At 41.5% G+C, this 15,785-nt stretch overlaps 1 protein-coding gene across 1 annotated transcript; it reads right to left on the reverse strand.

Annotated features, from left to right (window-relative positions):
• Positions 1–2,886: 2,886 nt before the first annotated feature.
• TRIM42 (tripartite motif containing 42) lies at positions 2,887–15,344 on the reverse strand. The gene is made up of 5 exons (XM_028731846.2): positions 14,962–15,344; positions 12,739–13,421; positions 10,790–11,607; positions 8,443–8,673; positions 2,887–2,973 (listed from the first exon to the last, which is right to left on the reverse strand). Exons 1-5 carry the CDS (start codon positions 15,342–15,344, stop codon positions 2,887–2,889), a joined length of 2,202 nt encoding a protein of 733 aa, XP_028587679.1.
• Positions 15,345–15,785: the final 441 nt, after the last annotated feature.

Raw genomic sequence — 15,785 nt, forward strand, 5'->3', positions numbered from 1 at the left:
GCAGTGATCTGAGTGATGGCTCAGGTAGCCATTTAATTGAGGACAAGGAGTTTGGGTTTTGCTCTGGGCTGTTAATTACTTACACAGTGCAATCTTACAAAATGCACCCTGGAAAATTTAACCAGCTACTTTTATGATCCTCTTATCTTTTTTAAAAAAATGTTTTTATTGATTTTCCAATATCATTCCAATAGCAGCCTCATCATAACAATAGCAGTTTTATCCAATTAATACCATTATTAATGCCAATTATTCAAATATCAAATTATATAATTTAATTAAAGTGGCCTCCTCGTGTGCTAGATTTGATGGCTTCATTCTTCTACATTTTTCCGAGTTTCAAAATTTTAATAATTTCCATTACAGTGGTGCCCCGCAAGACAAATGCCTCGCAAGACGAAAAACTCGCTAGACGAAAGGGTTTTCCGTTTTTTGAGTCGTTCCGCAAGACGAATTTCCCTATGGGCTTGTGAGTTCTTGCGAGTTTGTTTCCTTTTTCTTAAAGCCGCTAAGCCGCTAATAGCCGCTAATAGCCGCTAAGCCGCTAATAGCCGCTAAGCCGCTAATAGCCATGCTTCACAAGACGAAAAAACCGCAAGACGAAGAGACTCGCAGAACGGATTAATTTCGTCTTGCGAGGCACCACTGTACATTCCATCTCTTATTTAACAGCTACAGTCTTGCGATTTCTATTCGCGTTGGTATATTTGGTAATATATGAATTTTCAAGTGAGGAACTGTTTCAACAGTTGCAGGAATGAAGGATACACCACCATATATAGATGGGAAAATATCGTGGGGGGAAACTGTCACACGCAGGAAAGAATAAGTGATGCAAACTTTCTGCAGGACTTCTTTCCTAGCTTCATGTTCTCAGATTCTGGCAAATGGCCAGAAAGACAACTTTCTGATTGGGCCAGTAAAATTATGGGTGGGTCCAGGCAGCCCTGTCAGATTGGATCAGTAATGAAGCCAAATAATTGAGACTATCATAGGCAAAAGGGTCTTGCTGAGCTTAGTATCATGTAATTGCAAAGCTGGAGGGAACTCTGAGGGACACCTCTCCAACCCACTGCACTGCTGAAATATGCAGGTGGCCCATATGGAAATTGAACCTGCGACCTTGGCGTTATCAGCATCACACTCCAATCAACTGAGCTTGATTTTGAGATACTTTCTCCTCAGGCACGCACAGAGTGGCAGCCTGCAAAAGATCCCCATAAAATTGCTGAGAAGTTCCTCTGGATCTCCCAAATATATTTCACAGTTCCAGTTACAGATAGGTAGCCGTGTTGGTCTGCCATAGTCAAAACAAAAAAAAAATCCTTCCAGTAGCACCTTAAAGACCAACTAAGTTAGTTCTTGGTATGAGCTTTCGTGTGCATGCACACTTCTTCAGATACACATCTGAAGAAGTGTGCATGCACACGAAAGCTCATACCAAGAACTAACTTAGTTGGTCTTTAAGGTGCTACTGGAAGGAATATTTCACAGTGGCATTGTAATATTTGGATGGTAACATGGTGGTTGCTCAATATTAATGCTAACAGGACAACCAGAGAAGTACAACAGGACTAGCAACATCACAACCTATTCACAACTCTGAAGGAGAGTGCTCCTGTTTCAAATTCCTTCTAGGCAGCGGTGTCCTTCTCTGGGATAATACAAGGAGCTCAAAGCAAGGCTTTCCATTTTCCTTTTCTAATGCACTACTCAACATTTCTTGGCTACTGAGCATGCTCAGTTTGGTGCTGTTCTTTTTGGAGGGTAGATGGGAATGTGCCCTAGGGTTCCCCTTGCTTTTTGTGCTTGTACTCTGGTTTCCCTGTGCATGCCAATGCATCTCTTCTTTCTCAGTGACCCCATCATGACTCCATCTCTATCAGAACTCACTACAGTGGTACCACAGGTTAAGTACTTAATTCGTTCCGGAGGTCCGTACTTAACCTGAAACTGTTCTTAACCTGAAGCACCACTTTAGCTAATGGGGCCTCCTGCTGCCGCCGTGCCACCGGAGCACAATTTCTGTTCTTCTCCTGAAGCAAAGTTCTTAACCTGAAGCACTATTTCTGGGTTAGCGGAGTCTGTAACCTGAAGCGTATGTAACCTGAAGCGTATGTAACCTGAGGTACCACTGTATTAGAACTCACTATTAGAGTGATTGTTAAAAACTTTCTGAGACTGAACTATTTTGTGTGGGATCAGATTGCCTTGTTCTGCTTCTAGCCACAAAGCTCTTATTCTGCATTGCTCTAGATGACAAAAAATAAAGAAGTTGGGACAAAACTTAGTGTTGGTGGCAATGGACACTGGAACTGGACTCTGCTAAGTGTTGGTGGCAACAGACCTGGAACTCTCCACTAATAGCCAAAGCATGAGACTAAAGCCAGAGCAGTAAATGAGTTTCTTGTAAACTCCAGGGCTAAACGCATAACAAGCATCACTCAGATGTCTATCTGGAAGGTGATTTTTATGCTGTATACCCATTTCCAAATGACACATATTGCAAGCCATATGCCCAGCTTTATATAGCATGAGGAGTGGCCCCTGAGAAAGTACTTTCTCAACAATGAAAATGTTTGCTACATTCCTTTGAAGGGTTGCTACACCACAGAGTTGGCTTCAGGGATTTTTCATTATATATTTCATGTACAGTGCAATGTTTTCCTTCAGTTTCAGTGGAATGTAGAAAAAAATAAAACAAAGGGCTGAGACTTTAATTTGCTAGGAGATCTTTATTCTGAAGGGTTTACTCTTAGATTTCAGCTTGCAAGTTAGCTTCACTTTAGAAGAAAAGGAAAGGCATCTGAGAAAATATAATTGCTTTCTATCCAGTGGCTTACTTCTGAGTCATCTCTTTAAAAATTTGGCTGGTTGGCTTGCAGGTCAGGACTGTTTATGGAAAGCAGATTGAACATTTCGTAGCAATCCCCATTTGCCTTTGACTTTCGCACGAATTTCTGGAGTCACCACCTAGTGGAACACACAATATGCAATCCATGCTGAGTTTTATTAATAAGAATAGTAACTGCATATGATAAAGGTCTTAGACATGGTAGGAAATCATATATTGGCATGTTTAAATATTTGTTTTATGTATTTATATATCACTTAATAGGGACGCGGGTGGAGCTGTGGGTAAAACCTCAGCGCCTAGGACTTGCCGATCGTCAGGTCGGCGGTTCGAATCCCCGCGGCGGGGTGCACTCCCGTTGCTCGGTCCCAGCGCCTGCCAACCTAGCAGTTTGAAAGCACCCCCGGGTGTAAGTAGATAAATAGGGACCGCTTACTGGCGGGAAGGTAAACGGTGTTTCCGTGTGCTGCGCTGGCTCACCAGATGCAGCTTGTCACGCTGGCCACGTGACCCGGAAGTGTCTGTGGACAGCGCTGGCCCCCGGCCTCTTAAGCGAGATGGGCGCACAACCCTAGAGTCGGACACGACTGGCCCGTATGGGCAGGGGTACCTTTTTATATCACTTAATACTCAAATGATCTCTAAGCAATTTAGAAGATACAGCATATCAATATTATATACCAAACAATGAAACTGATGAACTACAATATAATGCAATGCAATATTAAAGAACACTACAGCACAATTCAATAAAATATCTCAAGAAACAAAAACAGCAGCAGCACATTTTGAAGCATCTTTAGAGTCAGGAATTCCTTCCCTCTCCAGTCTCCCTCTTGTCAAAAGCATCCTGACTCAAAAAATATTACACCTCATGCTCAATTTATGCCTTACTAATCATAACATATTTATTACCCATTCAATATCACCCACCCCATTCTACTCCTGCATCCCACATATGTCCACCAATATACACAAATGCACCACCAGCCCAATCATTCCAATATCTCAGTCCATCATTGACCACTACCACCAGTCACACATTCCAGGCAACAACAATGTACTGTACTGCGAAAACCAAGGAGACAATGAGGCCATTTACTGACAGAACTGTGTTAATAACAATACCAATTATCATCCACCAAGTCACATAGATGAATTCTTCCTGACAGCAATCTGGCTACTGCCTAGGTTGCTATTTCGTACTCAAGGACAGGTAGAACTGCACATTTCTTTAGAGTCAGGAATCCTCCCTGGTAGTCCTTTCTCTCAACCAGGAATGCCTTCAGACAATTCAACAACCCATTGAATTCATTTCCTCCTTGATTCTCATAACTATTTTTGGCATGCTTTTGAATGGAGCATAGCCATACAGATATATAGATTTATCTTTTGACCCATCATGTTTGCACAAAAACAAAAAAAGAACTGCAGAAGGAAAACACAATAAAAATGGTGTGCTGAGAATTTACATTTGCCGCCTTTTGTGTACAGCTATCTGTGTGCCTGCCCTGTCAGTATTTAATCAGTATTACAGTTTTTTTCATGATATTTTCCCATCCATATATAGTATTGCATCCTCCATTCCTGCAACTGTTAATCAGTATTACAGAATTGACAAATCAGAAGGTGGGGAGAAATGCAAAAGGGAATGGCTACAGATATGAATAGGGAAGACAAATGTTGCTCCTCATATACAAATTTCAGTGTGTGCAGAACTAATGCTGAATTGTGGGCAAGGCCAGAATGTCAATAGATGAAGCTTTCCCCCATAAATGTATTCATATTTGAAAAGGCTTGAAAATGCTTAACATGCAGAACCTCTGCCTGCCACACACAACTATTAAAAGACACAATAGCGCGAATAGCACCCAATCTTAACCCTAACCCGTACAAATAAATCATGTTTCTTGAGTTGTAAACCACTTATGTGATGGTAGGTACTTCATCAGTTGATATTAGGGTGACGTGTCTATATTCAGGGCAAGACCAGACATTTTTGCTTCAGATGGCTGGAGCAGTCAAAAGAGATTGAAGATTTGTAGCAACCAAAGTTCAGATACCCCTGCTTTGATAAAGTCAGGATTGAATTGTTAAAAAGCGAGCAGAATATTCTAAGAGCCTTTGTTGTGGTTATTTATTATTTACACTTCATAATAACTGCAGCAACCTTTATCAGTACAGGCCAAGCAAAAAGGATTTGCGCTGCATCAAAGTCTTCTGTTTTCCTCTGAAGCTGGGAAAGTAATGAAGTTCCTCTTCCACTGCATTGCTGCTATGATCAACCAGTCACAGAGGGCATGGTGAGGCTTCAGTGCTCACTTAACATCCATCCAATTGAATTGCTGCTGTATACCAGGATCAAGAGGGTAATGAGTGAGATGGTAGCATGGTCAGTGTGGTACAAAAACACTGGTAGGAGTGCTAGATTGCCTCCGCTGGTGCTTTTGCACCATGCTGACCTTGCGCCTCCCAGTCTGCAGCAGCAACTCAGCCAGAGGTAGGTCAAGCGAGCAGTGCAGCCCAATTGCACCATCTACTAATGTAGTCAACTTAGCCTGCACTGCCCAACTGCATTTTCCCAAACAATGGAAAGGAAAGGAAAGAAGAACTTAACAAAGCAAGAGAGTGGATAACAATGCTGGAATGCACTTCACAATTTTAATGTTTTCCATACTATCCAATCACAGAGATATTAACATGCTGAATTTCTCAATTATTTTCTCTGGGTAACAGTCTCCCCTCTATCAGGGAAGGTGAAGAAGGGGAGGGAACTTCAAAATGACTAAGTATATATCTTGAAGATGAACCAGGCAGGACAAGGGATTTCCTGAGTAATTTTGAAGCCTTGGGGGGGGGGGGGGCTGTGCTACTCTAAACTTATCTTAAGGGCTTATCAATCACAGTTGTGACTTCATTCAGTTGTGCAAACCACTGAAAGGTGGGAGCAGGCTCATACCTCACAAAACACTTGCTTTGAATTTTGATTGCATATTTTGCTCAACAATGTTCATTCTAAAGAGGTCTAGGAACTGTTCTTTTTTTATAAGTGAAAGCTCAGAATCTAGGACCACTGGTGAACATAGAGATATATAAAATCAATAAGTTACTCTGTACAGAATGGATAAAAAAACAACGAGCAACAGAGAGGAGGAGGAAACTGACATCATGCTTTGCCGGGGGGGGGGGGGGATAAGATTGCAGCTTCAGGGTTTTTAAACCAAATAATGTGGTGAATGTTCTAGCTGCAATAACAGCTGGGCAATAAAAATAAGGAATCTATTCAATATGTTTTGACGTTTGAAAAAGGATGAATAAGAACCAGAAAAATATTGTTTCTGCTAAACAAAACACACACTTTATTTCAGACTTCTGTTTTCAAATCTAGGAATTTACAAAATGGCTTAAATAACTCCCTCTTCACAATCTGCTATGTAAAAAAAAAGTATACTTCAATTTATTCCAAATGAAATAGCTTCTGTTTTGATGCAACATTGTTCATTGCTGTTTCATTTGAGGAATGGCACTTCAAGTTCCTCTTCCCTTGTCTGCAGCTGAGAAATTCTGTAGACTATGCCTTCCTACTAACATCCATCAGGATATAATTGACTGGGCTATTTTTCTTTTCTTTTTTTAATGCCCACACATTACTGGACATGTATGTTTGCTCCACAGGTGCAGGGAGGACTAGTCTTTATCCCTAATCCTGCATTTACTGGTGCTACTTTAGCTGTTATTCCCTAAAGGAAATTCATGCTGTACTTGCTAAGAGGTTGCAGATAATATTTCCTTTTACTTTGCAGCCTCCTTCATATCTCCATTCCTAAGCCTACCCTACTGCTGGAATGAGAGTGGGTGAGGAAGCCAAATAAGTTAGAATACTGTCTTCTAGACATTCTCCTGTGCCTGCAAGATGTGCAGTACTAGACAAGAATTCATCAGGAACTTGGAGCTTGGATTTTCTTCCCCTGTGCTAAACCTTGCTATAGAAATGGACAGTGCTTCTGTCCCCTCACTCAGTCCCCACTGGAGATGCACATATTCCAGTTAGTGACTGACAAAGATATGCACCACTTCCCTGAAGAATTTTTGTTAAAAATATTTTAACTTTTCTCAGAGTTTCTTAGATATTTAGCCTGAAGGACTACCTCCAATTTTGCTTGTATTGCACTTTAGATAACACTCTGTGGTCAGCTGCCCATAAGTCTTCCACATGCACCCCTGCTACTGTGACCACAATTTGAGACCAACAATCTCAAATTGTTAAGAGCGGGGGACATACTGCACAAAATGTGTCCATTGGGGAAGCTCTCATGTTAAGAGACACATTGAATTGTCTCTCGGGGCCCCTATTCTGTACACCATGGGTAGGCAAACTAAGGCCCAGGGGCCAGATCCAGCCCAATCGCCTTCTAAATCCGGCCCACGGATGGTCTGGGAATCAGCGTGTTTTTACATGAGTAGAATGTGTCCTTTTATTTAAAATGCATCTCTGGGGCATAGGAATTCATTAATCCCCCCCCCCCCAAAATAAAACCTGGCCCCCCAAGGTCTGAGGGACAGTGGACCTGCCCCCTGCTGAAAATGTTTGCTGACCCCTGCTATATACAAGCAATTTCTACCATAAACACAAAAAACAGCACATACGTTCAGATTGATTTGAGATGTCAGTTCTGAAACCACGCCCAGTGGATTCATTATGCTGAAAGCTGCAATTCTATTCATGCATACTGAAGCCCTGTTGAACTCTGAGGAAGCGACTTTTGACTAAGCAGGTGTGCTGACAGTCTTGCTTTACCCTAAAGACTTAACTTTGAGTGTGGCTTGAGCTTTCCTAGACCAGTAAAAGGGAGGGTACTCTGTTCCATGAAAATCTATGCCACAATAACATGGTAGTATTTATGGTGCTGCCAGAAGACACCATGATGCGTGCGTGTCCGTGTCAGTCAAACTCTCCAACATATTGACTCCCAAAACTGGGACACTTGTCTTCCTGACCCTGCTTCTGTGTGAGTCATGTGACTCGTGCGAGATCACTGAGTCCCCAAACGTGCATTTTGGGGGTCTGTTTTTCAGAGCTCGGCATCCAAAACCAAGATGTCCCAATTTAATCGGGACAGTTGTAGGGTATGGTGTGTAGGAACTGCAAGTGGGGTGGGGGGAGGAGATGGCTGCAACCTCATCTATACCTCTCTTGTCATAGGGGGAGCAATAGGATTGTCTTAGATGTGACCTAGATAGGAGCACAAAAATGGGTATCAAAAGTGTTTGGTGGCTGATTTTTCTTGGACCACAATCAACCGTCTAAAGAACACCTTATTTTCCTTTTCTCCTATATGGTCCTCACACAAGAGTCAGCTAGCTACAATAAAGCACAGGATCTGATTGTTACAAACAATTCACTAATAACTGTTGACAAAGCATGGTTTGAGATTGATGGGGCTGGGGCAATATCTAGCACTGGTTAATTCAACCAGCAAAATAACCTACTGAGAAACATATCCTATCTAATATTTTATTATTGCCTTTGTATGCATGGTATGATGTCAGTGGAAAAGTACAAGCAGGAAGGAGTAGGTAGATTGTACCTTACAAATTTCACTCCATGGGCCTGGACCATGCTCGTTGACAGCCCGGACTTTGAAGAGATATTCTGTATTAGGTGTCAGATTATGTATTTCCAGATTCTGTTGGGCGATCCCAGTTAGCACTCCTACAAGTTGTGGCTGAATTAAATTCTCAGCTGCCTCTTCATCAACTACTTCATAATAAGCAACCTCAAAGCTATCAACTTCTTCTGTAGGACATGTCCAGTAAATCTACACACAAAAAGGTAACACTGAACATATTTTCATGTTGCATTTAATGAGCTAATACCATTAGTTTCACAGAGTTTAAATTTTTTAGCAAAAGAACTAAATTTTCCATTAAAATATGTCAATGATATATGTAGCGAACTTCTCCTACCATACCAGTATTTTGGATCACGTAGGAACATCTCAATGCTTGCTATTTGTAACCTTTAAATCTAATAACCTTACAAGGAGGGCACAGGGACACCCCACATTAACTAAGACCTTTCAAACCTGCCCGCCCCCATTTCCAACATTCCAATTTTGCCACCTTCAGATGGGACGGCAAAATGGGAGGTGGACTCCACAAATACACTCATCAGCTCACCACCATCAAGTACATATGTTTCTCTCATGAGATTTCTAAAAATAGCTTTCGCCTTCTTCTGTGCCTGTAAAATGTGCACATAATTCATCAATGGAGAGGGAAATGTGCACATTTCCCAGTCAATATGCATAATCCCCTATAGGCCGGGGATAAAGTCTTTATATTGACTGCATTTTGTGTACCTTCTCTGGCCATTATGCACAATTCCTAACAGACATTGTGGGAGGTGCCTATCTTGACAGAACTTTGTACATTGTCCAGTTGATGAGCATGGTGGAGAGGTTAAAGAGAGAAAAATTGTTGGTTTGATGTGACTGATTTTTTGACTAGGTGGAGGTTGGGGTTTTGTTTATTTTTGTTTATTTGTTAATTAATGTGTCTGATTATTGCTTTTATTATTTGAGTATGTTTGGAGACCTTCAGGAGACCAGCAGCTAATCAGCTAATAAATAAAAAGAATGACATTGTGCATAATATCCAACTGACCTTGGGGAATGTGTGTATCTGAACTGCATTTTGTACATTCTCCAGGCAAATAAGCACATTCTCTGGTTAGTATACATAGTCCCCAAATTATTATTATTATTATTATTATTATTATTATTATTATTATTATTATTATTATTTATTATTACCTATACCCTGCCCATCTGGCTGTGTTTCCCCAGCAACTCTGGGCGGCTCCCAACCAAATATTAAAAACACAATACAGCCTTAAACATCAAAAACTTCCCTAAAAAGGGCTGCCTTCAGGTGTCCAAGAAACATGATCCCTCTACTTCTAGTTCAGAAGTCTGCAATCTGGAGCCACCAAGCTGCTTCTGGTCCACAGCCTAATCTTACGGGGCTCACAACATTCCCTCCCAGCAGAGCAACAGGAAGAACAGATGGAGCTCCAAGGGGAAAAACTTCCTTTACCCCACCCTCTGCTGTTCTCCATTCAGCTGAGAAGCACAAGGGAGGAAATCACAGGGAGAGGAAAGCAAGTCTGACAAAGAAAATCCCCCAATTAAACAAGTACTGTGGTACCTCAGGTTAAGAACTTAATTCGTTCTGGAGGTCCATTCTTAATGTGAAACTGTTCTTAATCTGAAGTACCACTTTAGCTAATGGGGCCTCCCGCTGCCACCTTGAGATTTCTGTTCTCATCCTGAAGCAAAGTTCTTAACCAGAGATTCTATTTCTGGGTTAGCGGAGTCTGTAACCTGAAGTGTCTATAACCTGAAGTGTCTGTAACCCAAGTTACCACTGCACTTTCTCAACACAGGAAAAGTTGGGGACCACTGCACTGGGCAATATGCACTGGCTTGTGAGCATGTCCCAGCCTCCAGTTCTCAGATGCAGCAATCACATTTTCAAGCAAATGCCTGAACAAAACATCTGTACATCTTTTCCATACTGAGGACTTTCCAGTGTTCTCAGAAAGGGGTGTCAGGGCACAAGTGATTTGTAGGAACAGGTATTTGGGGTCCCCCTCCTTCCTGCCATTTTGCCTGAAAAACCCACTGTTTTCGACTGAATCGGAACAAATGTCAGTCCTTGATTATGTTTATTCCGATTCAGCAGTAATCAGCAGGTTTCCCCCAGGGAAACTGGCAGGGTGGCAACAACAAACCACTCAGACCCGTGCCTCTAGAAATCACAGGCCTGTGCCTAAAAATAATGGCACAAATGGAAGTGGGGATGAGCCCTCGGCCTACAAATACTCTCAGTGCATGTACAATGTGTAAGAAACATTATGTAAAAAAATCTTACCTTAGCAAGAGTTGGAAATACAAGTGTTTGGTAGACAATAACAATGCCAGGAACAGTGGTAGATTGGGCTTCTTCATGTAATTCTGGATTGTAGTAGATACCTTGGTTTTGAAATCTCCTATCGCTTCTTGAAGTATCTGATGCTGCGTCCCAAATTGCATACATCCCATTATCTTTCAAGTTAGGAGGTAAGGATTTGGGTCTTAGATACATGTCGTTCATTATGTCTTGATCTAATGAAGTAAATGATGCTAAAGACTGACTACGATCCATTCCTAATGGATTTTGGACGTGCGCACTGGAAACATCCCTTGGAATCATTATGTCAGAACTGCAAGGATAAGGAAATTTGCCTGTTTTATCATACACTTTCTTTGAAAGTGCTGGGAAAATGGTTTGTAACTTTTGTGCAAGTTCCTCAAAGTTGACTTTAAGGTGCTTAATAGGGTCTTCCCTGAGAAGTGGGCTAGGCTGATAAATATTAGCAATTGCATCTTCTATTTCAACTACTAGCCCATATGCAGACTGCAGGAATGCAAGCTGGCTTTGTTCCTTTAGAGCTTCCTTAGAATACTGCATAAGGCTGTCCATCTGATCAATTCTCTTGCTTGTGTATTCGGCAAACTCGTAAAGTGCCTTCTGTTTTTGAATCTCAAGGTTTTCTACTGCCTCCATCAGCTCTTTCTCCCGTTGTTGAAGGATGCTCTGTAACCTCATGAAACCGTTCCTGATCTCCCTCCTTTTTGTTTCTTTATAGGACTTAAAATTGTTTTTTAATACAAGGACTTCCATTAGATCATTATCAATTATAAATCGTACTGAAACACACAAAAACAATCATTATATCACAAAAACAATCATGATACCACTGTCCATATACTCATTCACAAAATATAGTAAAAGTTAAAAGTGAGATAGGGTTTAATATAAGTTGACTACATTTGGCACAATCTGTATTGGAAACAGAAGCTTCACTATAGTTCAATTCTAGACAATAAGTTGGAGTCACATTAACCCAATGTAAACTGGATTTGAATGTACAGCATTATGGGAACAATTCCTCAAAGTAAATAAAAAAATTGGAAAACAATGAACAGATTTCCCACAGTGTTTTTAAATGTGAAGAGAGCCACCAGGGGTTGGTGGAGCAGAGCTGCGGGTGCTATTAATGCTCTCCTTTGGTGTTTCCCCCATATATAAACTCTCTCTGTTGAAACAGCATTAGTCCTGTGCGTCAACACATACATTGGTCATATTCACACCTTATATTTAAACAATCCTGGAAGCTGTAGTTTGTTAAGGGTGCTGGGAATTGTAGCTCTGTGAGGAGTGGACTACAGTCCCCAGGATCCTTTGTGGGAAAGTTAAGTGATGACTGTTAAATTGGCAGAAATGTGCTATAAATGCATGGGATGGATGTAACCATGCTTGTGTGCTTACCCTCAAAGAACAAACAGCAGCTCAGGAGTGATTACATAACGCAGAAATCACGGGGAGGGTTAGCACACTTGCAGCATTGCCCCAGTCTGACCCCTGCAGCTACATTTACAATTTCAAAAAGGCCTTGATGACCCATCTACATGCGATACCATTAAAGTACATTCAAAGTGCCTTCCCCTCCCCTCAAAGAATTCTGGTCACTTTGGTTTGCTAAGGTGTTGCTGGGACATGTAAATCAGAGTGATGTAAACTACAGTAACCAGAAACCTTTGAAGGAGACAAATGTATTTTAAAGGTATAGCATGCATGCATCCATAGATGCCCCTACATTATGTCTATTTCACTACTCTTTCAGTGGTTTTCAGATAAAATGTACATACAAACCTAAGATTTACACATTGTGGGTGCCATTGCACCGGTGTGTTCATAATTGCACTTTGAGACTCACCAAAGCCTATATTACAATAACAAATCAAGCAGAAGGAAAGTAGTTAAATACAAACAGGAACCTTTTTTAAACTTTGCAATAGAACCGAATAATGCAGCAGACAGTTTTGAACATGCTAGTGGCAAAGGAACTGTGTCATGATCCGTGTGGTGGGCATCAGCGCAGTATTCACAAAGCAGTTCATGGTCATCAAGACAGTATTTTGAGATCATTGAATCACCATGGATCAAACAGTTTCTTTCTTCCCAAACTTCGTCACTGATTTTGGCATAGACATGATTTTGGTACGAGATATCCTGGTGAAAGTTCCTCAGGCAAAGATTACAGTAATTCAACTGACATGTCACACATCTCTTGGTGGCCTTCCGGCGCTCGTCACAAAGTTGGCAATAAATTGGTAGCCGGCTTCTGTCAAACCTCCACCGCAGAAAACCATATCGCCGCATATATTTCCTGGCCAATCTGGCTCTTAGGTAATTCATCCGCAGCTGGATTTTCTTAGCAAATGGAAGGCAGTGGGCCTTGTTGCAAATGGGGCATGTGATGATGAAGAAGTTCTCTGTGATCTCAGCCTGAAGTTGGCTCTTCATTATGCACTTATCGCAAATGCAGTGATTACATGGCAACATAAAAGGTCGGAGAAACAGCTCTTGGCACAAAGGGCAAATAAGCTGGTCAAGAAAAGCATGTCCCGATGATTCCTTATCCAGCGAAATGACAGATGAGTTGCTTATCAACTTGCGTCTGAGCATAAAAAACAACAACCAAGAAAACTTTCAGTTGTAGAGAGTGAAGCCACCAACATTCATAATTACCCAACTTGTAATATGACCTTATGTTATGAGAAATGCTTGGCTGCGGTGTTCCATTGCACCAGAAGTGGCTTAGTCATGCTGGCAACATGACCCAGAAAAACTATCTGCGGACAAACGTCGGCTCCCTCGAGATGAGCGACGCAACCCCAGAGTCGTCTGCGACTGGACTTAACTGTCAGGGACCTTTATATTTTTTACCCCTAAAATGCATCTGTGGATTAGATTTAACCCAATCCAGAATTCCTACGTTCCTTTTTCCTCCCTGTCTCCTGTCAAATGTTTTCCCTACTTTGTGGTTTGGGGTGGCAGGTGCAGAATGGCGATCTTGTTTGCAATCTCAGTATCACCAGAAATCCTGCAATGGCAATCCTGAAGGTGCTACTGACCTTGGGAAATACAGCTTTCCCAGGATTCCCGAGATGTTGTTTAATGTCCTAGATGGTAGGGAAGAAGGCCTTACATGGAGGCCTCGCAGTAAGGTTTTCCCACTGGTCCTGCTGCTACTAGGTCTGCAAGTGAAAAGGCAAGGAGGCTTGCGTGGGATGAGACTCATATGAAGTTTGGAGAGATATGTGGCATGAATCTTTCCTGTGCCACAAACTCAAAAAACCCTTAAAGTAAGGCACTCTTTCTCTTTCTCAGCTCTTTTGCTCATTCTGTGCTATGGGTAAATAACCCGCTGCACAGTATTTTTGCTTCAAAGTAACAAAACTAATCAAAACCCTGCTTGAGAGATGCACAGGAGAAGTGAGGAATGTTTCACCTGCACTGAGCAGAAGATAGGACTAGGTAACATTCAAGGACCCTATATCATTCTATATGGGTAGCATTGGTCATCAGTTGGTACTTGTTGTATGCGATGGCAGCTTCAGTTGCATAGATTCCCTGTGTCTAGTCCAATGAATAGGGACTTAGATCTTCTATTATTATTATTATTATTATTATTATTATTATTATTATTATTTATACGCCACCCATGTGTCTAGGTTTCTCCAGCCACTCTGGGCAGCTCCCATAACATTAAAAACAGAATAAAACTTCAAACATTAAAAATTTCCATAAACAGGGATGCCTTTAGATGTCTTCTAAAAGTCAGATAGTTGTTTATTTCCTTGACATCTGATGGGAGTTCCACAGGGCTGGTGCCACTACTGAGAAGGCCCTCTTGCCACTGACAGCACCCAACTAACCACAGGATAGGATGCCATATCTGTGTTGCCTAATACCCCATTGATTAAGGCCATGTAGAAAGCCCCTTGGTCAGTCCCCAGTGTTAAGTATAATTGATTTAATTGACACAGAAATGGAAATGTATGTGTATTAAAGAAGGTTTAAAATAGGAAGTGGCTAAATGTGTATTGCTAACATTGGGGTTTTTCCACAGTAGTTTTTTCAAAGGACTCTAAGCTCCTAAATGGGTTAATGATTACTGGCTTCTAAAACAAACCATAGTTCTGTCAAATTCTTACCTTCTAAGTCTGTACCGATGCTTGTACGGTATATAGTTGAGGTAGTTGCAGCACGTGCTTTCATAGCACTGGCAGTCATCATTCTCATCTGTGCAGCACAAGTACTTGCAGTGTGGATTATTAGCACAGGAGCAGCAGCAGCAGCGGCAATTTGGGTTCTGTGAGCATGTGCAGTGGCAGCACTGACAGGTTTCATCTTCGCTGTGTGGACAGTAGAAGCAGTCACAGTTCCGTTCATCGCTGAATAGAAAACGCCAACACAAGCAGCATGCGAATATGGATCTGCTGAACAAGTAACGCCGAAACCTAACTAATTCATAGCAGCACGGACAACCTGGGCAACATGGACATGTCAAGCAACAGTGACATGTTGCGCGAGGCATGACTTTTCAGGAAGATATACTGGTTTTCTCCAGGCCCTTTTGGTCCTAGAAAGCTGTGCTTGCTTAATGATGACATCACAATGGCTTTTACCAATGAGGATGGGTGTTTCTTCACATATGAAAGTGGCTTGTCAGTTGCATCATAAAATATGTCACAATGACTAGGACAACTAATGCTTCAAATTCTTGAACTCATATGAGGCATATGGTCAAACCATACGGAAAAATCTGGAATGCAACACAGAGCATTGAGAAGTTCTGACAATGTATTTTCATGGGACAAATTCACTCATTCAAGGTAGTTCCTTTTGGAGTTCTTCACAGTCCCTTTGGTATCATCAACACACTGGGCTACCTCATTGCTCACTCCTAATTGAATCATTTATGATTCACCCTGGCAAGGGGAATTGTTTTGTGGGGATGAATGGCTTATTATTATTT

The sequence above is a fragment of the Podarcis muralis genome, chromosome 6 (genome assembly GCF_964188315.1).
Source record: "Podarcis muralis chromosome 6, rPodMur119.hap1.1, whole genome shotgun sequence".
In the NCBI taxonomy this organism is placed as follows: domain Eukaryota; kingdom Metazoa; phylum Chordata; class Lepidosauria; order Squamata; family Lacertidae; genus Podarcis; species Podarcis muralis.

Excerpts from the sequence above, each read along its gene's own strand:
- TRIM42 (XM_028731846.2), bottom strand. The coding sequence starts at position 15,344 with ATGCCTCGCGCAACATGTCACTGTTGCTTGACATGTCCATGTTGCCCA. Across the intron at positions 13,422-14,961 it reads CATCGGTACAGACTTAGAAG|ACGCAAGTTGATAAGCAACT; the intron begins GTAAGAATTTGA and ends TTTTATGCTCAG. Across the intron at positions 8,674-10,789 it reads TATTTCCAACTCTTGCTAAG|ATTTACTGGACATGTCCTAC; the intron begins GTAAGATTTTTT and ends TTTTGTGTGTAG.